This window comes from Phyllopteryx taeniolatus, chromosome 5 (genome assembly GCF_024500385.1).
Source record: "Phyllopteryx taeniolatus isolate TA_2022b chromosome 5, UOR_Ptae_1.2, whole genome shotgun sequence".
Lineage (NCBI taxonomy): Eukaryota > Metazoa > Chordata > Actinopteri > Syngnathiformes > Syngnathidae > Phyllopteryx > Phyllopteryx taeniolatus.
The window spans coordinates 6,620,675-6,645,775 of record NC_084506.1 but is presented as its reverse complement, the minus strand read 5'-3'; the positions used below and the strand labels follow the sequence as shown (position 1 = coordinate 6,645,775).

Here is a 25,101-nt window from a genome sequence, read left to right as displayed (position 1 = left end):
TGGGTGGGAACCAATTTTTTTAAAATATATATATATACATATATATATATATATATATATATATATACACACACACACACACACCGGTACATGTATATATTTTTTTTAAATACAGGATTGCTAGCTTTGTGAAACTGATGATTATTATTATTTTATTTTATTTTTACACATTAAGCAAGAAAATGTAGTTTATTTCCATTAAAAAAAACTTAAAATGCTTTTAATAAGGAATACAAAACACAAATTTTCTTTAGCAGTTATCCTCTTTAGAGTCACGTATGAGCTGGAACTTTTCCCAGCTGAATATTGGGCGAAAGGCTGGGTACACCCTTGAAGAGTCGCCAGTCCATACGCTCAGGGCACATAGAGACAAATAAGAAGAATTATGAACAATAAAGCTAACGTAGATTTTTTTGTAGCAAAGCCACGAGAGCACAGCGGAGAACATGAAAACTCCACACAAGAAGCCCGAGGAACCATGATCCTCAAAAGTGTGAATCAGACATGCAAACCACGGCCGCTAGCTGGAATAAAAACCTTTTAAAACACAATCTCGTCCGATAGATTCTAATAAAACTGGGCTAGGTCAGTCAGCCTGGGCTTGGTCTCCGCTCTGTTGCGGTCCCGGTGCGGAAGGAGACTCCTCCTTGGAGAGGAGGTTGTTTTTGCGGAGCTGGCAGGCCTGCTGGTAAGGGGGGCTGATGGGCGGCTGGGTGGGGGGCGTGTACTGGTACTCCTTGCCAGCGTCCAGCTGAGGAAGACGGAACACAGTCGAAGTTTTACCGGCATCAACAGAGTATTTTGATCACGTGCGTCCTCACCTGCAGAGGGTAGGTTCTGTCGGAATCGAAGGCGCTCAGGTCTCCGCATGCCAGGAAAGGAACGATGATGCGGTTTGGACCTTCTAACTGGTTAAAGTCTACATCTGTTTAAAACACACACACAATCCAGAATGAAGAAATAAAGAAGATTCTGGTCCTGATTGCAGTTGCAACCTGAATCAAAGTGCCAGTAAATAAGATTTTGACGTTCCATCACCAAAAATATCTACACTGGGTACGGAAAGTTCAGACCCCCTTAAATTTTTCACTCTTTGTTATATTGCAGCCATTTGTTAAAATCATTTAAGTTTTTTTTTCCCTCATTAATGTATACACAGCACCCCATATTGACAGAAAAAAAATGGAATTGTTGAAATTTTTGCTGATTAATTAAAAAAGAAAAACTGAAATGTCACACAGCCGTAAGTATTCAGACCCTCATATATTGAACTCGGGTGCTGTCCATTTCTTCTGATCATCCTTGAGATGGTTCTACACCTTCATGGAGTCCAGCTGTGTTTGATTATACTGCTTGGACTTGATTAGGAAAGCCAGACCCCTGTCTATATAAGACCTTACAGCTCACAGTGCACGTCAGAGCAAATGAGAAACATGATGAAATGTCTGCTGCACGTAAGGTTCCTAAGAGCACAGTGGCCTAACATAATCCTTAAATGGAAGACGTTTGGGACAACCAGAACCCTTCCTAGAGCTGGCCATCCGGCCAAACTGAGCAATCGGGGGAGAAGAGCCTTGGTGAGAGAGGGAAAGAAGAACCCAAAGATCACTGCGGCTGAGCTCCAGATATACAGTTGGGAGATGGGAGAAAGTTCTAGAAAGTCCACCGTCACTGCAGCCCTCCACCAGTCGGGGCTTTATGGCAGAGTGGCCCGACGGAAGCCTCTCCTCAGGGCAAGACACATGAAAGCCTGCATGGAGTTTGCTAAAAAAAAAACACCTGAAGGACACCAAGATGGTGAGAAATAAGATTCTCTGGTCTGATGAGAACAAAATAGAAATTGTTGGCCTTAATTCTAAGCGGTGTGTGTGGAGAAAACCAGGCACTGCTCATCACCTGCCCAATATAGTCCCAACAGTGAAGCACGGTGGTGGCAGCATCATGCTGTGGTGGTGTTTTTCAGATTCAGGGACAGGACGACCGGTTGCAATCGAAGGAAAGATGAATGCGGCCAAGTACAGGGATGTCCTGGACGAAAACCTTCTCCAGAGTGCTTAGAACCTCAGACTGGGCCCAAGGTTCACCTTAAAAAAAGACAATGACCCTCAGCACACAGCTAAAACGTCGAAGGAGAGGCTTCAGAACAACTCCGTGACTGTTTTCGAATTGGCCAGACCGAGCCCTGACTTCAACCCAATTGAGCATCTCCCGAAAGACCTGAAAATGGCTCCCCACCAACGTTCACCATCCAACCTGACAGAACTGGAGAGGATCTGCAAGGAGGAATGGCAGAGGATCCCCAAATCCAGGTGTGAAAAACCTGTTGCATCATTCCAAAAAAGACGCAAGGCTGTATTAGCTCAAAGGGTGCGTCTACTAAATACTCAGCAAAGGCTCTGAATACTTATGCCTGTGTGATATTTCAGTTTTTCTTTTTTAATAAATCTGCAAAAATGTCAACAATTTATGGGGTGCTGTGTGTACATTAACGTGGAAAAAATGAACTTAAATGATTTTAGCAAATGGCTGCAATATAAAAAAAGTGAACATTTTAAGGGGGTCTGAATACATTCTCTACCCACTGTATGTATATGGATTAATTTCACCTTTGCCAATTCAGTTTTCAATTCCGGGAACAAAAAAAAATTACAAATTAAAATAAAAAATTTTAAAAACTGAAGCAGATTAATTAGATCGCAAATGTCAAAATTAAAATTTAGCTCTCTATTTTGAGAACAGACAAATAATATTGCTGATCGAATGATTTGGCTAGTTTATCTAATGGACAATAGTTTTGGTTTCTATTCAAGTTTCTATTTTATGCAATGTACTTTGAGGCATACAAGAAGAAAATGTCTTCTCTTGCATGCTATTTACATAATATTTATATTTCCTATATCCACAATTGCTAATGAAACGATGCAAATTTCCCTAATGCGGGACTAATAACGCTTATCTTATATTCCAAAAAAATATATACTTTTATCCAGCCCGCGGTTCTGAAGTGACGTACTAATTCATTTCCAGTACAGATGCGGCGTCCTGTTTGGATGTGTATCATTTTATATTTCTATCTCTAAACGCGTATTAAGTGAGCTGTTATTTTAACGAGTCAATGTTCAGCGATTCCGTAACAAAATATGGAAGTTCCAAAACATTTGGCAATAGTCAACAAAATCCACTCTATTTCAAAGTGATTCAATTCAAAAAACAGGTTGTCTGATCAGCGGAAATTAATCTATTCTGCATGCAAACATACCTTCATGCCCACCCGTTTCCTTGCAGCTATCGATTTTTCAGAGGCCTACTCACCAATTATTGTCGCTCGTTACGGTCTCTTGCGGATTTTTTTTACTCGTTACGACTTTCAATCTTGAGGTGACGTAATGCCACAAGGCTCCCGGGAAGTCTAGAAGAGTTACGACACTTTTCGGATAGTCGAAGTGTCCCCTAGAGTCAAACTTTTGATTTCAACACTTTAGATTGGTTTTTAATTTGTAATAATAAACATACCACGTGTGGGGACTGAGCCCACAAAATGGTCACATTAGAGCTGGAACAGCTCTACCAACAGCAACACATTATATATATATTTTTTGTATGTATAAAGGACTTGTAGTTACCGTAGGAGTGATCGAGCAGAGGGTTGGACATGTTGGGCACGTAACCTTCTGGAGGACGGTACTTCTGACACACCACAAATGCTTCTGTACGTCAGCAGAAAGAACATATTAAAAAAATATATATCTATATATTAGGGTAGGGCATCGAGAATCGATTGGAATCGGGACTAATGTTCCGTTCTCCCAGAACCCTTTAAATTAAAACATTTCGGTTCCCAGTTTCGACGCCTAGTCCTCACGCCGCGAAGAAGTGGTGAAAAGCAACGAAGAAGCGGCGTAAACCAACGAAGAAGAACGGGCACAATGACGTGATTGTGCCCAATGGCAGCGGCGGCGAACAAAAGTGTGTCTAAACTTTATTAAAATGAATGACCAGTCACCTCAGGGCAAAACTTGGAATAAGATTATATAATGTAAAAGAGTTTTTCCGATGTGTAGCGTCTGACGCGCTCCGAGCCTCAGCCTACACCGCGCAGAGCTTTAGTCAAGTCAACTCTCAGTCAACGAGGTGAGTGAAACAATAAAATACATCTATGCCAACATTGAGACAGCTAACAAGGTCAACGGTTGCTTGCACTTTTGCACTGATGGCTTTTAGCGTTTATTTTAGTCTTCAAAACAACGTACGCGCCGATGACAACAAACAAAAAAAGAAAAGAAAAAGCTTAACATTGGGCTAAAACTTCACCGTAGCAACTTTACATTACAAAGTCCCCTAAAAGAATCGGAATCGAGAATCGTGTGGAACAGGAATCGAACTAAGGAACCGGAATCGGAATCGCTCAAATTCAAACCATGCCCAACCCTTTTATATCAGAATCATCTTTATTTGCCAAGTATGTCCAAAAAACACACAAGGAATTTGTTTCCGGTGGTTGGAGCCGCTTTCGTACGACAACAGACAGTCAATTGACAGAGAACACTTTGGAGACATAAAGACATTGAGGAAAAACAGTCACTGAGCGATAAAGGGTTGCTAGTTATCTGGTAATGCCAGTACAATGTTTTTGTTTTTTCGACAATTGTGCAAAAAGATGCAGAGTCCTCCAGGACTTAGAGCACTTTGAATGACTAATATAGCAATAGTCCGGTGCAATGACCATTCGAGACTTCAAGGAGTGTAGGCGGTTTAAAGTGACTAGTAGTGCGATAATCCGGGACAATGTCAATTGTGCAAATGTTGCAGATACTCCTCAGTCAGTGTGCAAGTGGGGCAGATGCTACTCTGGCATGAGTGGTCAGTATTGGTCAACAACAAATTGGTCCTCATAACTTTGAGGCAGACGCTCTAACCAGTCGTCCACCGTGCCGCTATATATATATATATATATATGTGTATATAAAAGGGTTGGGCATGGTTTGAATATATATATATATAAATATCTAAATTAAATATATCTAAAAAAATATGCTCTTAAATGCTGACAAAGGCAGCAACAAACCAATGCTGGAGTTCCGGCTGCTACGAGGCTTGGCGCACGTCACGCCGCTGAAAAAGATCTTGAGCTGCGAGTACAGCAGCGTCACATCTTTGCCTCGGAAGATCTGACAGGGGGGAAAAAAAACAAGAAAGGAAATTATGGAAATGGTCGAGTTTATTTATTTCGCTCTTAATCACCAAAGAGTTTCAAAGGGCTTCACAGGCCCACAGTCGGCAAAGACTGACGACATCGCCTCATCTAAACCCCCCCCCCCCCCGATCGGGCAGGGAAAAACTCAAAACCCCATTTGGAGAAAAAAGAAACCTTGAGAAGGGACCACAGATGGGGGGCGTGGGGGGGGGATGGATCCCCCTTCCAAGATGAGCAGGCTGCAATGGATGCCGATTGGCCAACATTTATCACGTCTGCTGCTGTACAATGCTCATTAAGATGGCATCATCATGGTTACATTTTTTTCATATTCTGTAAAGATTATTTTTTTTAGGATTTTTGTGACTGCTGGGAAAAAAAGGCTTTTGGTTTTGTTTGGTAACAGAGGAAATTGATCAAATCCTAGAAAGGAAAAACAATTGAAACTTGTTTGAATAATGTCATTGCAGTTTTCTACAAGCGAAGCGGAAAACATTTGTTTTTGGGTGTGGGGCGAGGGAAATCGCCATATCTCACAACCCTACTTACAAGTGTAAAACGAAGTTAGGGGCTGGTAATAGTAAAACGGTATAAGCTTAACTAACCTTGGCCACAAAAGTTCCTCCTGGTTTAAGTACGTGAGTGGTGATGTTCAGCGCCTGAGGTAGAAAACAAAACAAGTTAAAAGTAACTGAATTCAGCCGTCCTTCTTGCTAGAAACACTTCCTGGTGACTCACAGCCAATAGCAGCTGAGCCTGAATGTACTCGTCCACGTCATGGAGGCCCGTTACTACGGTGACAAAAAACAACAACACGTGAGAGGAGCACACCGGCGGCAGTGGCGGGGGCCAGCGGCCGAGGGTCTCACCGTCGGGAGCGCCGTCGCACACCACCAAGTCTGCAGGGCGACCCTCGAAGTGGCGGATGATCTCCTCGGCCGTCGACACCTGAGATGCGAGAGCAGAGCACGTCGAGACTGTCACGTGATGCAGCATCTGTGTTAAAATATCTCATACTTACACACAGCGATTTATTTTAAACTTGATCCTCACCTTGGTGATGTCTCCTTGAATCTGAATGACTCCTGGAAGAGGAGCCATGGCCTGCAGGTCCACCGCCACAATCTTCACCTCTTCACCGCTCTCAGGCTTATCCCCAAGACGTCTAAATGACAACAAAATCCAAACAACGAAGAGGCAGACCAGTGTCCCTGTTCCGATTGTGTCAGACATCAGAGAATGTACTGTCCATTTCCTCAAATAGTGGCCGTCACGCTTCATAAATAGACGCCTCCCAGTTCCATTTTGTGCAGTAAGTATAATTATGTCTACCTGAGTTTCCGACTCAGAACTTGACTCCAGCTGCCAGGAGCGGCACAAAGATCCACAGCTCTGTTCACACCTAGAATTAGCACAAACAAACCAACACAAACCAGACCAAGTCATTGCACGACCGACGATAATGTGGCCTGCGGTAGCAAGCTTTGCAAAACACAATTTATTCTCCGAAGAGTTTGATTTCTTTCCTCCCCAAAAAATGCACTAGACTTTGACTGATAATTCCCTGGCTTTGTACTATATTTTGTTTTGTTTTCATCATCTTGAAAATGACCATATTCAGAACACTACCAGAATGTATTAAATGTATTGGTTGTTGAAGTGTATTTTTTTTCTTCCTTCATAAAACGTTTCTCCCAAAATGTTTTGTGGGTAGGCCTATTGTTTTTGTATATTTGTCATTCGTGTAAATCTGCGGTGTCCTATAAGTTTATGTTAAGTCAAAGCGACTGCTGTGAAAAGGGAATTTGCATTTGATCCATCAAGTGTCGAGGTAAAATGAAGTCTGACCGGCGAACAGGTTGAACTCGTCGTTGAGCTGCAGCAGCTTGAAAGCGCTCCTCGCTCTCCAGCCTTCCTCTTTGGCCAGTCGGTAGTAAATGTCCCGTTTGTCTTTGGAGGAGCGACCCATACTGACCGGCCTCTTCTGGTGGACAAGAGTCATGTTACACCGTTTGGAAAAAGACTCGTTTCTGCCCGTTTAACGGTGTGCAAATACCCATCCATACGCCATGTTGCACTTCCTAAGCGTCCATAACAAATCACTGACATTTGACTTGCTACGTTATAGCCGATGGGGTATAGGGTCATTTCGAAAATTCATTTTGCTGGTTTTTAAAATAGCTTGCTGACTTAAAAGTGCAGGTAAAACGATTCCATGTGTTTTCAACCTAGCTTTGGTGCCCGGTGTGTGTACACACGACACATTTAGGTGTAAGCGATAAATTTAAGTTCGAAACGTAAAGTACACACACACGCATATAGATATATATATATATATAGGACGTTATTGTAGTCAAAAATATCGTCGCACTCGTCTAAATTAGATGTGTAAAATGTTTTTTGTTTTACTTGAAGCAGAAAAGCGTTCCCGTTGCGATTCCGGGTCGAAGGACCCCTCTCAGGTGACCTACGCGCGCCTGCAAAAAATTGAGAGCGCCACAAAATCAGCTTTTTTTTTCTAAAAACAAAACACGAACGAGACTGTGGACCGACGAAAACAGTTTAACTCATAAAAATAAAAAAAATTTAGATTATATTGAATAGAATATTATTGTATTTACATGAGATACCACGTGGTTGTGTAGCTTGTACAAAAACTGCACTTTCAACTTTTACTTTAATGTTTCATACAGGTAATTGTTATAATTAAGTGTACATGTAATAAGATTATTCTTAAAATGTATACCAACCTTTGTCCAGCCCTGCATAGTCAAAGATAAATTGATTGAATAAAAAATTAATTAACAGATAGCATGTGAAAAGCAAAAATCCAACAACGTGCAATCATTTGTCATACAAAAGTTTTATTTTGAAAAAGATGTAACAAAAATACTTTGTATATCATTAAAAACAACAGACATATCCCCCAAAAAATCCAGCTTGTTAAGTATAAAAAAATATCGAAAACAGAAAACACTTAGAAAAGTGTAGAGTATAAATAATGTGGAATGTTCTTTCTATAAATAAAACATGTATTTGCATAAAACGCAAATATATACTGTATATAGAAAATAAATAATAACAACATTGCATTGACTGTGCGTGAGGAGTTGACTCGATTGCTACAAGATGAGAAAAAAACCTGAGAAAACCAGCACCCGCCTCCTAAACTTTTGACCAATCAGACGCTTTCCTGGGATGATGATGATGATGACCCGTGTAGTGTGACGGCCCCTTCCTCTTCCTCAATGTCACCATTCCACGCCACCCACGGGTGCAGGAGGATCTGCTCCAGAGTTGGACGCTCGCACGGATCCAGGCTGAGGCACCAGCCAATCAGCTGCTGGCAATCTGTCACAAAACAATAGGAAATACGATGAGAAACATAGAACAGGAAATGGAAATTAAAGCGATGCAGGTGCTCTGGACAAATGGGCTAACCCAGCAAGCCCCATCTATAGTACAAAGGTGCAAGGTTCCGCTAAACGTTCATGGTTCCAGGGAAAAGGAAATCTGTCCCGGCACAATAGGGGTACAGGTTGTTGGTACCTGCGGAGAGGGTGGAGCTGAAACGCAGTCGCCTGCTGAGGATGTCTTCGTCGTGCTCAAAGGGAATGTCTCCGCACACCATGTCGTACAGCAGTACCCCCAGGGACCACACGGTGGCAGAGCGGCCGTGGTAGCGACTGAGACGAATCCACTCTGGAGGACTGTACACACGAGTGCCTAAACACACAATCACAATTTAATTTTTATATATATCCATCCATCCATCCATCCATCCATTTTCTGAGCCGCTTCTCCTCACTAGGCTCGCGGGCGTTCTGGAGCCTTCCTTCCAGACATTTTAAGACCTTCTCAAATTTAAGATTTAATTAATTTATGACAGTGCCAAACTGACCGTCAAAGTCTGTGTAAATTCCATCTTTGAGCAGCGCTCCCGACCCAAAGTCGATGAGTTTGATGTGGCCAGTGCGCAGGTCCACCACCAGGTTCTCATCCTTGATGTCGCGGTGGAGCACGCCGCACGCATAGCAGTGGCGCACCGCCTCCAGCACCTGGCAGAAGAAGCCGCGCGCCACCGCCTCGTCCAGTGCGCCGCGCTCCGTGATGTAGTCAAAGAGATCCTGGCCCGACTCGGGGCGCTCCAGCACCAACAGCCAGCCGTCGGGGTGCTCCCGCCAGTCCAGGAGCCGCGCCACGCCGCCAAACTCCTCCCCCACCTTCTTCAGCAGCACGATCTCCAGCGGAACCACGGCGCCACACTGACCAATGGAAAACATGTACAAGTGGTCACAGACAAAATATCAAAATAAATAGCATTCTGGCTAAGTCATCAAGACTAATAATTTGGGTACAAGTTTGCTTGCATTCATTATTTTTCTATTACACTATCATTCTTTATGAAATTATCACTATTACAATATTTTGTTGTTTTTATATACAGTGTGGGCGACTCGTTAGCACATCCGCCTCATAGTTCTGGGGACCGGGGTTCAAATCCCTTCCCCGCCTGTGTGGAATTTGCATGTTCTCCCCGTGCCTGCGTGGCTTTTCTCCGGGCTCTCCGGTTTCCTCCCGCATCCCAAAAACATGCATGGTCGGTTAATTGAAGTCTCTAAATTGCCCCTAGGTGTGAATGTGAGTGCGAATGGTGGATGGTTGAATGGATTAATGTTTAAGATCATCAAACACATGCAAATAGACAAATATAAACAAAGTGAACTGAAAATGTTGCTAATAACTGGTTGGGCCATCATCAGCAGCTGAAATCAAGCGTTTTCTATAACTAGCAATGAGTCCTTCACATCACACAGAAATGTTTTAATTCAGCAAAAACGGAGGGATTTCGCGCATGAACTGCTTTTTAAGGTCATGCAACTGCATTTCAATCTGATTCAAGTCTGGACTTTGACTAGGCCACTCCAAAAATTTGCAGCGTGGTCTCGCATCTGCCAAAAATGTGGATATTTCATTCCGCTTCTAAATTGAGAAAACACCTTGCGGCAAGTTGCAGATGTTTCTATTGTTGTTATGGCTGTGCGTATGGCAACATTAGTTCTATTTTATGGTCATAAATCGCTGTAAAACATGCTTATTTGGGGATAAGGCCTCTTTATACTCCCGCGGCTGACAAATTGCCCCGTGCTGCCTCTCTGCGTATTTGTTCCACGGTCGCCATTATTGTGTCTTTGTTCCTTGCTACGGAAGGTAAAAAGGGCTACCGGAAATGGCCACAAAATGCAGCGCAAACTCCCCCCTGTGGCGTCCTAGCCAATACCAGCCGTAGTGACACCCCCGACTTGGAGGACAAATGCAGAAATACTTTCAAAACAGCGCGCGTGGGTTACGCTCGAGTATAAATGCAAACTGCGTGCGGGATAGCCGCAGTGACGTCAGTGCGGTTGAAACCTATACGTGCCATGCTCTAATCTTAATCTCACCCTCGCTGGCTTGCACGCACGCGCGCACACACACACTACAATATTTGGCTACTCTACCAGTAAATGAATCATAATCAATTCATGCTTGTGTATTTTCTCTGTCAATTTGACAAAATGTCCTATTTTTAATAAAGGGATGGAACCTTTTTATTTTTTTTATGTGATTCATCGATTATTCGAAAGTAGAATCGACAGATTAATTGATAATATAATCGTTATTGCAGGCTTACAAATGTTAAAAGGCAATTAAAGAAAACATCTCCATACAAGTCCATTAATTAAAATAAGCTCACCAAAGAGCTCCACTCAGTCACTCTGTCTCTGCACACATGTTTCACTGCCACCTGCAAGGACACAATAGCAACAAACAGTTAAAACATCAATATGCCTGACCACAATGTATGCCATAATCCAGCCCTATGGGGGGGGGCACAAGCCTCTGCAAACTGTAGGCTGGTCCCAAGCCCGGATAAATGCAGAGGGTTGCGTCAGGAAGGGCATCTGGGTTAAAATTTGGGATGAACGCTCATATTTGTTTGGGAAAGAATTCCATACCGGATCGGTCGTGGCCCGGGTTAACAACGTTCGCCACCGGCGCAGTCAACCTGCAAGCGCGCCTGTGGAAATTCAGCTACTGTGGGTCGAAGTCGAAGAAGAGGTGGAAAGCGGGTTATTCGGCAGAAAGAGAAGAGGAAAGCACAGAGCCTAGAACTGAATGTGGGGACTTTGAACGTTGGGACTATGACAGGAAAATCTCAGGAGTTGGTTGACCTGATGATTTAGGAGAAAGGTTGATTTGACCATGGTGTAGATAGGAAAAGAAATGGAGTCGGAGTTATTTTAAAAGAAGAGCTGGCTAAGAATGTCTTGGAGGTGAAAAGAGTATCAGATCGAGTGATGAGGCTAAAACTTGAAATTGAGGGTCTCTCCCAGACAGAGAGAGAGTCGTGATTGGTGCAGATTGTAATGGACATGTTGGTGAAGGAAATAGGGGTGATGAAGAAGTGATGGGCAAGTACGGCATCCAGGAAAAGAACTTGGAGGGACAGATGGTGGTAGACTTTCCAAAAAGGATGGAAATAACTGTAGTGAACACTTTTTTCCAGAAGAAGCAGGAACATAGGGTGACCTACAAGAGCGGCGGTAGAAGCACGCAGGTGGATTACATCTTGTGCAGACGATGTCATCTGAAGGAGGTTACCGACTGTAAGGTTGTGGTAGGGGAGAGTATGGCTAGACGGAAAAGAAGATGACTCTGGTGGTGGGGAGGAAGACAAAGGCAGAGCAGAGAAGCATGTAGTGGAAGCTGAGACAGGACGAGTTTTGTGCAGCTTTTCGGGAAGAGGAACATGTCAAGATATTCTGCATTTTGACTTTTTTTATTATTATTTTCCATTCACGTCATAAGACATGCTGCTGAGCCTGGGAACTGCCTGCACCTTTTGTTAGACTTTTATAACAAAGATTTATATGGTCTATAAGATTTATATATAAAAAAAACAAAAAGAAACAAAAACGTTCCAAATTTGAAAAGCTGTTTCATAAACATATGCCTAAAAGGCATTTGAACTAAGTTAAGTGTTGGAGTTTGTAATACTCTAAATTTTGATGCCAATATTTTCCATTTTAAAGCAAATGAATATTGTCTCCAAATAGCAGCCTCCCCAATTTTTTTATTGTATCGGCCCTGAAAAAAACATATCCTCTATTTACTACAGCAGCAAATACATTTAAAGCCAAATATTTTCTAATCATTCTCCCAACCCTGGGAGGATTACAATTCACAACAGAGATTCAGGGTAAATGTTTCACTTTTGCAGCCAATAATCCTGAAGCTTCTTTGTGAAAAAGAAGACCCTTTTATAAAGTTTCAAAAAGTAGGAACTAACCGGAAAGCACCCGCCTTCAGAAAAAAAAAAAAGCTTAACGTCGAACAATTACAACGCCGCTGACTTTGAGGTAGCAGTTTTTTTTTTAAATTACTTTAACGCAATTACAAGCCTATCAACTTCGAATGTGGATTCTTCGGAGATTTATTTGGACGTTTTATTTTAAACACCCCAAACCGGAAGTCGTATCGCTCACCGCCTCGTCGTCACCCATCCCACCACGTGCTCGCAATCAAAACAAAAGCAGCTCTTACCGGCACGCCGTCGGCCACGCGGACGCCCGAGTAGACGGTGCCGAACCCGCCGCTACCCAGCACCGAGTCCAGTCGGTACACCTTCTCAAACGGCGCCGCGTCCTCTTTGGCTGAGGACCACAGTTAAAACAAAAAGTTGAATTCATAAGCAGTTACAAATAACTGTGAGCAAATAGGAAAACGCTAACATGTGTCGTACCACACGCACGGCAAACCAACAATGACTCATGGCTTTAAAACGACTATGATTATGAAGATGGTATATAATGAAGGCATGTTGTCGTTACCCTGTTGTTGCTTTGCCGGCGGCATTTCCACGCTGCACGCCGCCGAAGACAAGGCGGAGCCCAGTTTAGAGAGCAGCATAACTCCTGTGCGGCCCTCCTTATAATTCATGTATGGAGTTACAAACGGGTCGAAAACGTACGGCCAGCGACTCCCGAGCAGCGTTGGAAGCCTCGGTCGTCGTCACGGGCGAACTGCAAGAAAAGCACGACCGATGTCGGCCATTTTAGTAGATGCGCGCCACTGGCCGGGCGGCCTCGCGGAGGGGTTTCAAATCAATGCATTGTTTACAACCCAAGTACCCATCCGCGACAGCACGAAACCGTAGACGTTCATTGCATACTCAAAGAAGAAAAAACAAACGAGTGTTTTCATGACAGTATTCAATTCATACGGAATTCCAGTCAACTTTGTGTACTATATAACTTAACCGACGACAGCGCAAGCGGACTAGTTTTCCATAGTAGTCGTAGTAGTAGTAGTAGTAGTAGTAGTAGTAAGGATATCCCGCATGTTGGTAACGCGGTTCTTCGGAACGTTTAAAGAGTACAATAACACGCTTATTTGCTTCAAGCAGATGTAGAGCCCAGAATAAAAGGGACCTTAAAGTGATCCATCATACAGCCTGTTTTAGTTTCAAAGTCAGGTGAAAAACAAACATAAGGGTGTTCGTGTGGAGGTCAAGGTAGATCTTGCGACCATGCTGCTGCCGAAGCAAGGCCGGCCACAACCGCGAGGGGGGGCTAGCTCATGTCTGTGTTGCATGCTAATGAGGCCAACCTCTGATCGGCCAAAATCAACACGTCGAAATGACCATTTGCGTGAGGTGGCCAATTTAATTTGATGTGGTAATGTCAATTTCTTCTTTGAAAATTTAGAAAAGGAACTCGTCCCTGGGTGGGCTCGAACCACCAACCTTTCGGTTAACAGCCGAACGCGCTAACCGATTGCGCCACAGAGACATATTGTACTCCAAATCACACAGGTGATGATTAAAACTGGCAACAGCATTTAAAATTGGGTTCGTTTTCTATAATTAAATTGATTATAAATAATCAAATGCTTTTACATACACATTTCAACTTTTTTTTTTTAAAACCTCATCGACAAACGACCTGAGCCATCTGTTCATTTGACAAATCCAATGTGGCCTTTCAACACAAAAGTTTGGCCACTCCTGGAGTCGAGTTGGTCAGAGGGGGGACAATGTGACCCGTCTGCATTGCGAACGTGACTCCACTCAGTTGTTGTCGTCTATGTTTAGCCGCTCTATTTTCAAATGGACTCCCCGTCAGAGTGAAGCAGCTTCTTGACAGCACGTCAGGAAACCTTCCAGCCACTGAAGATTTTTGAGCGAGCGTCTTAATGTCGTCACACGGCAGCGAATCTGAAGACAACCACCGCGATGTCGACTTGGGTGGTGATTGTCGGCCTGGTAGTCCCGCCACTGCCAGGCTGACGGTGGTGGTGGAGGATACTCGCTTCTCAGAGGAGAAAACGCTGCTGGTCCAGAGCTGTGACTACTTTGGCGCCCTTTACCGCTCAGGGATGAGGGAGTGTCGCCAGGAGGAGATCCACCTCCAGTGCTTGCATGCTCGTGGCTTCTTCATCACTTTGGCGGTCATGCGAGGCGAGGCGCTTGGTTTGGATGCCGACGACATCGTGGAGGCCATCCAATGCGCGGCTTTCCTGCAGGCGTCACCACTCACCAGGCACCTGGTGGACCTCGTGGACTCCGACAACTGCTTGCTCATGTTCCACACCGCCGCCACATTTGGCCTCCTGGAGCTATACCACGCCGCTGCGCTGTACATCCGTAATATGTACGCCGACATAGAGGTGGAAGTAAGGCAGACTTTGCCATCGGAACTGATTTCTTTCGTGGAGTCGCTGACCCCAAGCGCTTTCGTGGCCGTCGGTGCCCATGTCACCTGCGGCACGAGTGAAAGCATCCACGCCGCCTCCAGGACCGTCTGCTACCTGGATGAAACCGGGAATACATGGAAAACGCTGACCGATCTCCCTCCGGAGGCCAGCACCTCCATGGCGGGCGTGACCGTCCTGGACAACAAGCTCTATGTCGTCGGCGGTGTCCGCGGCCTCCACAAAGACGTCGTCGACACATGCTTCTGCTACGACGTTGAACAGAACATCTGGACCGAGCTGGCCGGTCCCGGCCAGCCACGCTTCAACCTCAGCCTCATCGGCCAAAATGGCCACCTCTACGCCATTGGAGGAGAGTATGAGCGGATCGTGATGTCGTCTGTGGAAATACTGGATGTCCAGACCGGCAGATGGAGGTTCGCTGCCCACTTGCCTCGGCCAGCGGCGGGGGCGGCGTGCACCAAAGTCACGAGGAGAATTTTTGTGTGCTTGTGGCGGCCCATGGAGACCACTGAGATCCACGAGTATGTTCCGAGTACGGACGAGTGGCGTCTGGTCACCAGCCTCATCCGACGCCAGAGCTACGGCCACTGCATGGTGGGCCACAGGGACGATCTGTACGTGATGCGCAACGGGCCGTCGGACGACTTCCTGAGGTGCGTGATGGACTGTTACAACCTGAGCACGGGCCAGTGGACCTCTCTGCCGGGACACTTCGCCAACAGCAAGGGTTCGCTCTTCACTGCCGTGGTCCGATGCGACTCTGTCTTCACGCTCAACAGGAGCGCCACGCTGGAGTATGTTGTCCACGGGAAGACCTGGAAACCGCGACGCCAGATGAAAGGTTTCCCCCGGAGTGGATCAGTGTGGACGTTCTTGCTCAGGCTACCAATGGTCCAAATACCTTCGACAAATGATTGACCATTTATATATTTGTGTCCAGGGAAACACAGACATTCCTGCTCTCGTATTCTGCTGTACATCATCTTTGGGAAGACCCGGACACATGACGCTTGATGAAAGGCTTCCTCCGGAGGGCATCGGTCCGGATGTTCTTCTACCAACGGTTCAAACACTTCAGACAAATGATCAACTGGACTAGTCACCCGTATGATCCAACACCAGTGCATGCTGGACCACAGGGACAATCTGTATGCGATACAAAACAAGCCGTCAGATGACTTCCCCAGTCCTTAGTCGATCCATTTTTATATCTGGCACGGCTATCCCTGCTGACTTTGGGCAAAACGTAGACTACACCCTGGATTGGCCACCTGTCTGAGAATGTGGTACGTGTGTGTGTGTGTGTGTGTGTGTGTTACAGCTTGGTAACAGGTGTCACTTTTCTTCTACATAAAAAGTTAAGATTTTGTAGGATTTTTTTCAGAGCGAAACATTTAACAAGAATAAAGTTCTTGTTTGAAAAAAATCTTATTATTTTGAGTACAATTATTTTTCTGTGTGAAAGAATTTGTATAAGTTGTAGTAATAAAGTTGTAGTCTTACTACTGTGAGTGTGGTGACAGATAGAATAATAATCCTGTCTTTTTTTCAAGACTATTGCTATATTAGTCATTCAAACTGCTCTCATTGCTAGAGAACGCTGAATCTTTTTGCACAATTGTCAAAAAAATAAATAATAATAATAATTGTACCGGCATTACCAGATTACTAGCAACCTTTTATTGCTAAGTGACTGTTTTTCTCAATGTCTTTATGTCTCAATAGTATTCTCTGTCAATTTCACTGTCTGTTGTCGCACTAGAGCGGCTCCAACTGCCGGAGACAAATTCCTTGTGTGTTTTTGACATACTTGGCAAAATAAAGATGATTCTGATTTTGATATAAGACAACACATTTATTATTTCTGGAAAAGTTCAATGCGATTGGCTGTGGGTGGCAACCATTTCATGGCGTCCACCGCCTCTTACCCAAAGTCAGCTGACCACCGTGACCACCGTGACCTGCGTGAGGAGAAGCGCTGCGGAAAATGATGGACGGATGGCTGTTTAGATGTTAGTTATGCTAACTAGAAAATACTTTTCCAGGAAACAGTTTGGGCTGGTAATGTATGGTGCAACAACATCAAAGTGCGGCCAAAAACAGTGGGATTAATAATGTATTTGTTTGAATAATTATTATTAATTATAGTAATTAATAATTTGCTTATTTAATCTGTTTGTCTGGTTGTAATGCTTCATTCAAGGCTACTGGGAATTTGCACAACTTCCATTTTGGAGCCCAAATTACGTTTCTCTGCCGCCATCTTGTGTTCACGTAGATTTACGGCGACATTTTGTGCTCGTTTCCGTGGGAGGAGGAGACCGGACTCGACGTGCAGCTCCACACCCGTGGCGGCTCCGCAAAAGTTCATAACGTGTCTTGTTTGCCGGCTTGGAGGTTGTTTCGCACCGGAAAAAAAGAAGAAGAAACAGCCCACTAAACAGCTCATTGTGCTTCCGGTAAGCTTGCTCATGTGATGCACTCGCCACACTTTGGGGCGGAAGTAAGCGTCAAAACAAACTTTTGAGGTCAGGCTGGGATAACTTTTTTGCTCAAGGGCAAAGTTTAATTTTTCGAACGGACAATTGGACTAGCACATTCGTTGATAAAGTAAAAAAAGAAAACAGTATGTTCTGATAATAATTATAATTTATTATTTTGAAGTAATATAATCGTAATTCATTCACCAATTATTTAAAAAAGTAATATTTAAAAATTTCATAAAAATAATTTGTTATAATCATGCAATAATTTATGCATTTTTACTTTAATTGTTTTACATTAACCAATGATTTAATAAAAATGTTTTAAAAATAGTTTTGTAAAATATTTTTTTTTTACTGAAACGATAATAATAAACGATTTGTATTCTTATAAAGTCATTACATTGTAATTGATTTATTTTTTTAATTGAGAAAAACTAAAATCGTGCATTTGACGTAAAATAGTTTGCTTCCATCATTCAATAAGTCACCCAGCCATGCATTTTCTTCTGCTTATGTGGTCGCAGGGGCCGAAGCAGGGAAGCCCAAATTCCCTCTCCCCAGCCATTTCATCCAGCAATAAGTCATATATTTGTAATTGAAATATTCAATATTAATTAACCATTTATTTCATGCAATACTCATTTGCCTAATATTTTTAATTGTATTATTTACAAAAAAAATATTTAACCAATTATTTAATTAAATTAAAAAAAACACATTTATTTTATTTAAGACTATTTTGGATAAAATATGATTAAATGAATGCATGATATATAACCAGGACTCTCAGGACACCAAACCAACCAAATGAAGTAAACAAATCACGTGACCACGCTCGCCCTCGGGGACTCTGACCCTTCACAATAAAACTGGACTTCGGTCTGCCTGTAAACATAAACTTGAAGTCAGCAAAACAGGCAAGACTCATTTTGTCAATTTTTTTTCCCCGCTAAATAATAACTTTTGTCAATGTTTACTCATGTTAATCAGTGACCTTTGCCTACAGAGCGCTTTTCGCATTTGTGCAAATGCAAGGTTAGCTAAGGACAATGAAAGACTCCATCAAAGTTTAACAGACTATACAATCTAGTCATAAAATACACGCAAAGTAACTGGACGCACACGCAGACTGATTTTCTTTTCTAAACATGGCTCGGATTTTAATCTTGTAATTTACGACCTTTCCCTCTCAAAATAAGACTTTATTTTCATCCTATTACCATATTACCTTCTCCACAAATTCCAGAAGCTTCCCAATCGTGTGACCTCCTGTGGAAGGTCATCATGGCGAGTCGGCAGCTTGCCGTCAAACTGTCGGTTAGTCCGTCCAGAGGCCTGGTGGACGAGAAGTTGGCCATCCTGGTGAAGAGTGCGCCCCCTGGGGCCCGGCTCACCCTCCGCGCCTTCCACCAATGCGAGAATGGACACGGATGGGAGGCCTTCGCTCACTACCTGACGGACGCTGCAGGCTCCCTCAACGGTACGTCGCGTGCCTTCTCTGGACCATTACGGAAACGGTACTGGAAAGTTCTGGGAATGTTTACGGGAACGTAAAGTACCATTACAGTACAAACCGTTGCAGGATTGTTATCGGAACGTTACAGCCTGCGTCTTTGCTTTGCAGTATCCGAGGATCCCAGTCTGGGCGGGACGTACTCCGGGGTGGAGCAGATGGGTCTTCTGTGGAGCATCAGACCAGTTCCAGGCAGCAAACCTGGACTCAGGTAGACCATCACCTACTAGACCACATTTAAGGCCACTTCCATGCAGAGATCCCGCAAAATTCCTGCGTCACAGAGGCGATGTAGTGCAGAGGGTAAATTTACACCCTGCAACCAGTGCCCAAGCGTAAGTCGTTGTTGTGTCCCTGGGCAAGACACATTGCCCATGAATGAACGTGGTTGGATATTCAGTGGTGGTCGGAGGGGCTGTGGGCGCAGAATGGCAGCCACGCTTCTGTCAGACTGCCCCCTGCAGGGCAGCTGTGGCTACACAAGTAGCTTACCACCACCAAGTTGTGATTGTGGAGTCAAAGAATGTGTGTGCAACTGTAAAGCGCTTTGAGCTCCTTCAAAAAAGGGCTATATAAGTGACATTATATACAGCTCTGGCGCCATATTCCAAAGGTAGGAAATTGGCAGTTGGCCTTGGTGCCTCCATTTCTTTTACACAGATGTGTAAAGATGTAAGATGTGACCGTGTGAAAGAAGCTAATCACATGTGGCATCACCAGGATGAGGAAGATGAATGTGCAGACCCCCATGGAGTTCACCATCTCGGTCTATCAGGACCACATTACCGACTTCACGGATCAGGTTCCGCAGGCGTCCCAGCTGGTAGAGCGCTGGTACATGGCGCCTGGCATACTCAGGACCCCCATCACGGACTGCGGACTGTCGGCGACCCTCTTCCTGCCCTCAGGTTGTAGCACCACAGTCCAAATCCTTAATACTCTAGACCATTTCGGAATGTTTGGGAACAATAGACGCGAGGGTCCTTCCATAATCCAAAAACAATCTCCAGGTCCTGGACCGTTCCCTGCTATCCTGGACCTGTGGGGTGGTGGAGGCCAGCTGGTGGAGTACCGGGCAGCGCTGTTTGCCTCGCATGGTTTTGCCGCGCTGGCTCTGGACTACATGACGCCCAAGATCACCGTGGAGACCGGCAAGATGGTGGATAACACCTACTTTGAGGTGAAGTCTGTTCCATGTCCTGGTCCTGAGTCTGTGTCCTGGTGCTGGTCCTGATTCATGTCCTGGACATAGGCCTCACATTGGTAACATGTTGTTAGCATTATGAGGAACGAGGTAACAACAGTGAGTCCTTTCACAAATGTCTTAGCCCTGGTTCTGGTCCAGCCCTTGAACTGGTCTCACACCTGGTCCAGCCATGACAAGGATCTGTTCCATGTCGCGGACTACAAAAGGTCTTACATTAGTAGCCTAGCATTAGCATTTTGATGAATGAGCTAACAACACCAACCTGTTCGGCAAATGTCTTGATCCAGGTCCTGGTTCTGATTATGGTCTATGTCCTGGACATGGTCCTGTTTCTTGTCATAATTATGATCCTGGTCCATCTGTGTCCAAGTTCTGTTCCATGTCCTAGTCCTGATTCTGGTCCATGTCTTGGCTCTATGCCTCACATTAGCAGCGGAACATTAGCATTTTTGCTAACGAGCTAACAACAGCATAGCATTAGTTTAAGTCGCTCATGAACGTACTGAAATGACGATGCGTACAGCCACTGTGAATTCCTCGACGCTGTTCTGCACCGCGCTGCGATTGGCCGGTCCACGTTTCCGCGGTGTGGCTTAGCGTAATAGGTTAGCTGCTCTGTTGTCCATTTTTGTGTTGCCACCGTAACTGATGATGTCACACCCGATGCACACAGAAGGCCTTCACGTTCCTGCAGCAGCACCCTGGGGTGCTGGCCGAGCGCGTGGCCCTGTTGGGGCTCTCCTTCGGAGTCAGTGTCACGCTCAAGATGGCCGCCTACTCACACGTCGTCAAGGTCGCGTGCGGCTCACATAACACGAGAACACACTGTGACCTTTAGTCTCAATCTGTGTGTGCGTGTGTTTGTGTGCGTGTGTGTGTGTGCATGTTTGTGCGTGTGCGCGTGTGTGTTCCAGCCCAGGTGTGCTGTGTGCATCAGTGGAAGTCACGTCCAACCCGTGGATGGAACTGTGGCGGACATTTTATCTTACTTTGATCGGTAACAATCACTATCACTCATCCGCCATTTTGTTGGGAAGATGAGACTTGACTCATAATGTTTGTCATCCAATCAGGAACGCGCACAAGACTCAACTGAACGACGAGAACCAGGCCATCATGAGAAACTTGCTGCTGCCAATCCCGACTGATCCTGCCTTCAAAGTTGACGTGAGCTCTTGGTTCTGGTTTTGATCCATGTCCTGGATCAAGCAAAGGGCAATGCCCGGGTCCTGATTCTTGGTACTGATCCTGATTGTGGTTGTTTTCCATGTCTTTGCCCTGATCTGGGTCTGGCCCGTGCCCATCCAAGTCCTGGTTCTGTTCCATGTCCTCTCTATATCTTGGTCCTGATTCTGTTTGCTAGTCCTCATTCTGATCAATATGGTGGTTGTACCTCTGTGGCAATTGGTTGATTGTGAATACAGTATTTTATGTTTGTCAGGTGGGATGTGTGCAGTGCCCTCTCTTGGTGGTTGTGGGCGAGGATGACCAGAACTGGCCTGCCTCGGAGTCAGCTGAAGACGTAAGGAGCGCAAGTTGAATGACGGATTGAAAATTGGGTGCTCGTTAACATGGAAAAACAACTTGTTTGTGTTCTAGATGAAGGAGATGATGGAGCGTGCAGGAAACGTCTACCTGCTGACAGTCCTGTCTTACCCTAATGCCGGACACTTGTTGGAGCCTCCGTACTCACCACACACCAGAGTCAGCTCATTCAGATCCATAGGAAGTCGGCAGAAGCGTAAGTTAACGCTCCACCAAAACAACATTTTACACAATCACAAGGGGTTGTGTCCTGATTCTTGTCCATCTCTTGTGTCCATGTCTTTGTTCATGTCCATGTCTTGTTTCATGTCCTGATCCGTGCCTTGGTTTACCTCCTTATTTTTGTCTTGGTCCATGTCTTTTCTTCATGTAATGGTCTTGGTCCGTTTTGTGAATTATGTCCAGGTCCGTGTCTTCTGTACACGTCCTGATCCATATGCCAATCCTGGTACATGTCTTGTTTCATGTCCTGGTCAATGTCCTTGTCTTGGTCCATATCTTTTGTTTATGTCTTTGTCCTGATCCATGTCTTTTGTACGTCTCGTGGTACATTTGCCAGTCCTGGTCCATGTCCTCCTCCTTGTCCTGGTTCATGTCATGGTCCTCGTCCATATCTTAGTTCATGTCCTAGTTCATGGTCTGGTTCATGTCTTGGTTCATGTTCTAATTCCTTTCCTAGTCTATGTCCTTGTCCTTGTCCATGTCTTTTCTTCATGTTCTAGTCCTGGTCCATGGCTTGGATTATGTTTTGGTCCGTGTCCTCTGTACATGTCCCAGTCCTTGTCCATGTTTGGTCCATATCCTGGTTGATGACATTGTCCTGTTCCATGTCTTTTGTTCATGTCCTGATCCTGGTGTTTGTCTTGGATTATGTCCTGGTCCATATCCGTGATCCATGTTCTGATCCATGTCTTGCTTCAGGTCCTGGTAGTAGACCATGTCTTGGTTTATGTCCTAATTCATGGTCTGGTGCATGTCTTTGGTCAATGTCTCGGTTCCTGAAACACTTGTATCTTGGTTTATGTCCTGGTCCAAGTCATGGTACATGGCCTAGTCCTTGTCCATGTCCGTGATCCATGTTCTGGTCCATGTCTTGCTTCAGGTCCTGGTAGTTGACCATGTCTTGGTTAATGTCCTAGTCCTGGTTCATGATCCTGGTCCATGTGGTGCTCCATGTCTTTGTCCATGTCCTGATCTCCTGAATCAGTAGCAGTATCGTCGCTCTCTTTGTTATCCTCAATGAATCAAAAAGTAGTCTGACAACCCACGAGGAATACGCGACAGTCCTTTGGGGAGGTCTCATTCTGGTATGTGTGAGAATATTTCATCTGTTCACGGTAATAGTGGAGTCGTGCCGTGTGTTTGCAGTTACAGCTCTGTGGGGAGGCGAGAGTGCGGCACATTCGCTTGCTCAGGAAGACGCTTGGAAGAAGACCTTGGACTTCCTGCGTCACCATTTGTACACCTGAAGACACAACACCGGTGGCCCCCAGAGAAACAACAAGTCAGAGTGGACCCGGGGCGTAGAACCGATCGCAGGTGGACTGCTCTGGTTTACCCAAAACCCCCGCACACTGACCAATACGTGTTATGGGGGCGAGAGATGCAGTGTCTAACTCTGACCAGCAGAGGTCAGCGTTCGCTGCTCGGGGTGGATGGCCATAGGGGAGACTGGCAATTTTAAAGCAAAGAAGAGCACACCGAACGTTATGAACAAAATATTCTCTTTTTTGTGTTTTATAAGGAAATAACACAAAATTATAACCCCCCCAAAAAAACTTTTCAAATCAAATACAGTTCTTTCTGCACCACGCGACCAACACGCACCCAAACAGTGTCACGTCACGAGTCCTTCACAGCCAGTCGGAAATCACAAAACTCCTTAACTTTAACAAACAGGTTCCTGTTATGTGAATAATAATAATAATAAATCCACTTTACCTTGACTTCTTATAATAATAATAATAATAATTATACAGGCGACACGCTGGTCGACCGGTTAAAGCGTCTGCCTCACAGTTCTGAAGACCGGGGTTGAATGCATGTTCTCCCCGTGGCTGCGTGGGTTTTCTATGGGCACTCTGGTTTCCTCCCACATCCCAAAACCATGCATGCTAGGTTAATTGAAGACTTTAAATTGCCCGTAGGTGTGAATGTGAGTGCGGATGGTTGTTTGTTTATATGTCTCTGCGATTGGCTGGCAACCACTTCAGGGTGTATCGAGCCTCCTGCCCGATGATAGCTGGGATAGGCTCCAGCACTCCTGCGACCCTTGTGAGGAGAAACGGCTCAGAAAATGGATGGATGTCGACCATTAATTCCGAGAAAAAAAACGTTTAAAAAAATGAAGAAATTGAAAAAAATGGCAATGAAGAAAGAACAACACAAAACATGAAGAAAGTGAAAAAATTCCACCCATTCATCCATTTAATTTGTATGCACCTTTCGAGACCCTCAAGGACACTGTACATCAATAACACAACAGTAAAACCAGAATTATGCAGAGAAAATAAATAAAAATACAGGGCTGTGGGTTTTGAGCTCAGATTGAAAGTGATGAAAGAGACTAGATTGCGGAGGTCTGGTGGCAAAGAGTTCCAGAGTTGAGTGGCTGAAGGTTCTGCTTCTTCTTTTCTTGACAAGTCGGCATGTACCGTAAGTGCCTCGCCTTATCGCAAGCAAAACGTCTTCATTACGCACCGCCCCGCACGTATTTGCATCTCTCTGCATGAACTGCATTGACTTTCTATGTTATCATGCCGCGCCAAACGTCCAAAACGCGTCCGCTGGGAACGTAGCATAACTGTATGCAATAGATTATATAGTGTGAAAGTGCGCAAAGCATATATACACTTTGTATATACAGTAAATTCTTGAGAATTGCATTTGGAGTGCATCAAGGTTCAATCGTCAGCCCCGCAATGTTTTCTTCACCTTCCCTCATTTTCATCAAGATCACATTATTAGTGTATAAAGAGGAATCAGGCTATTAGGCTTAACATTTGTATGCACTGTCAGGTCTGCCATTTTGATTACATTTTCTATAAAGTTGCTTTTAATGATAATTTTGTTTATATTTCCATGTTTGGTTTATTAACTTAAAAAAATGTTTTTAATTAATAAATTGTTTTAATTTGAAATGAAATTTGTCGAACTGAATCTGAAATGACCAAACCGAGTGTGGAAAATATATAGATTTGAATTTTCATTGCTGATAAAATAGTCTTTCAGTCACTTTCAAGTTTAGTGAAATTCACTTCGGTTCCAAAGTATGAAACTCAATTTCATAGTTTATACTATTCAGATTCTGTTTTTCAACGGAATGTTTCAAATTGAGCTATACCAATTGAAATTGTTTTTCAAACAATTTTTATTTATTTATTTATTTTTTTAAAAA

At 44.3% G+C, this 25,101-nt stretch overlaps 4 protein-coding genes and 1 non-coding gene across 11 annotated transcripts; 2 read left to right on the top strand and 3 right to left on the bottom strand.

Moving 5' to 3' along the window:
- Positions 1–138: 138 nt before the first annotated feature.
- Positions 139–7,666, bottom strand: ftsj1 (FtsJ RNA 2'-O-methyltransferase 1). 3 transcript variants are annotated; one of them, XM_061772688.1, is made up of 11 exons: positions 7,604–7,666; positions 7,043–7,178; positions 6,527–6,596; positions 6,248–6,359; positions 6,064–6,142; positions 5,933–5,985; positions 5,800–5,853; positions 5,066–5,168; positions 3,624–3,707; positions 822–925; positions 139–751 (listed from the first exon to the last, which is right to left on the bottom strand). In XM_061772688.1, the coding sequence occupies exons 2-11, from the start codon at positions 7,161–7,163 to the stop codon at positions 587–589; spliced, it is 945 nt and encodes a 314-aa protein (XP_061628672.1). In that variant the 5' UTR covers positions 7,164–7,178; positions 7,604–7,666; the 3' UTR covers positions 139–586. The 3 variants fall into 3 exon arrangements, 2 of the variants coding, with proteins under 2 accessions (XP_061628672.1, XP_061628673.1); XM_061772689.1 differs by having other exon boundaries at positions 7,043–7,175; positions 7,604–7,655; XR_009788447.1 differs by lacking the exon at positions 139–751 and adding an exon at positions 1,897–2,084.
- Positions 7,667–8,038: 372 nt separating this feature from the next.
- LOC133478455 (serine/threonine-protein kinase pim-3-like) lies at positions 8,039–13,828 on the bottom strand. 2 transcript variants are annotated; one of them, XM_061774522.1, is made up of 7 exons: positions 13,766–13,828; positions 13,069–13,260; positions 12,782–12,891; positions 10,932–10,982; positions 9,096–9,459; positions 8,744–8,920; positions 8,039–8,545 (listed from the first exon to the last, which is right to left on the bottom strand). In XM_061774522.1, the coding sequence occupies exons 2-7, from the start codon at positions 13,175–13,177 to the stop codon at positions 8,376–8,378; spliced, it is 981 nt and encodes a 326-aa protein (XP_061630506.1). In that variant the 5' UTR covers positions 13,178–13,260; positions 13,766–13,828; the 3' UTR covers positions 8,039–8,375. The 2 variants fall into 2 exon arrangements, with proteins under 2 accessions (XP_061630506.1, XP_061630505.1); XM_061774521.1 differs by lacking the exon at positions 13,766–13,828 and having other exon boundaries at positions 13,069–13,470.
- Positions 13,829–13,954: 126 nt separating this feature from the next.
- On the bottom strand, positions 13,955–14,028 carry trnan-guu (transfer RNA asparagine (anticodon GUU)). The gene has a single exon. It is a non-coding gene; the product is annotated as a tRNA-Asn (tRNA).
- A 330-nt stretch (positions 14,029–14,358) lies between these two features.
- On the top strand, positions 14,359–16,727 carry kbtbd13b (kelch repeat and BTB domain containing 13b). 2 transcript variants are annotated; one of them, XM_061773986.1, is made up of 2 exons: positions 14,359–15,794; positions 15,894–16,727. In XM_061773986.1, the coding sequence occupies exons 1-2, from the start codon at positions 14,432–14,434 to the stop codon at positions 15,965–15,967; spliced, it is 1,437 nt and encodes a 478-aa protein (XP_061629970.1). In that variant the 5' UTR covers positions 14,359–14,431; the 3' UTR covers positions 15,968–16,727. The 2 variants fall into 2 exon arrangements, with proteins under 2 accessions (XP_061629970.1, XP_061629969.1); XM_061773985.1 differs by having other exon boundaries at positions 14,359–16,727.
- Positions 16,728–17,242: 515 nt separating this feature from the next.
- LOC133478209 (bile acid-CoA:amino acid N-acyltransferase-like) lies at positions 17,243–24,769 on the top strand. Of its 3 annotated transcripts, none has more exons than XM_061773988.1 (11): positions 17,243–17,412; positions 18,686–18,919; positions 19,064–19,163; positions 19,673–19,860; positions 19,963–20,132; positions 20,836–20,952; positions 21,074–21,156; positions 21,233–21,326; positions 21,601–21,681; positions 21,759–21,900; positions 23,073–24,769. In XM_061773988.1, the coding sequence occupies exons 2-11, from the start codon at positions 18,724–18,726 to the stop codon at positions 23,171–23,173; spliced, it is 1,272 nt and encodes a 423-aa protein (XP_061629972.1). In that variant the 5' UTR covers positions 17,243–17,412; positions 18,686–18,723; the 3' UTR covers positions 23,174–24,769. The 3 variants fall into 3 exon arrangements, with proteins under 3 accessions (XP_061629972.1, XP_061629973.1, XP_061629971.1); XM_061773987.1 differs by having other exon boundaries at positions 17,246–17,412; positions 20,833–20,952; XM_061773989.1 differs by lacking the exon at positions 20,836–20,952 and having other exon boundaries at positions 17,244–17,412.
- The last annotated feature ends 332 nt before the right edge of the window (positions 24,770–25,101 follow it).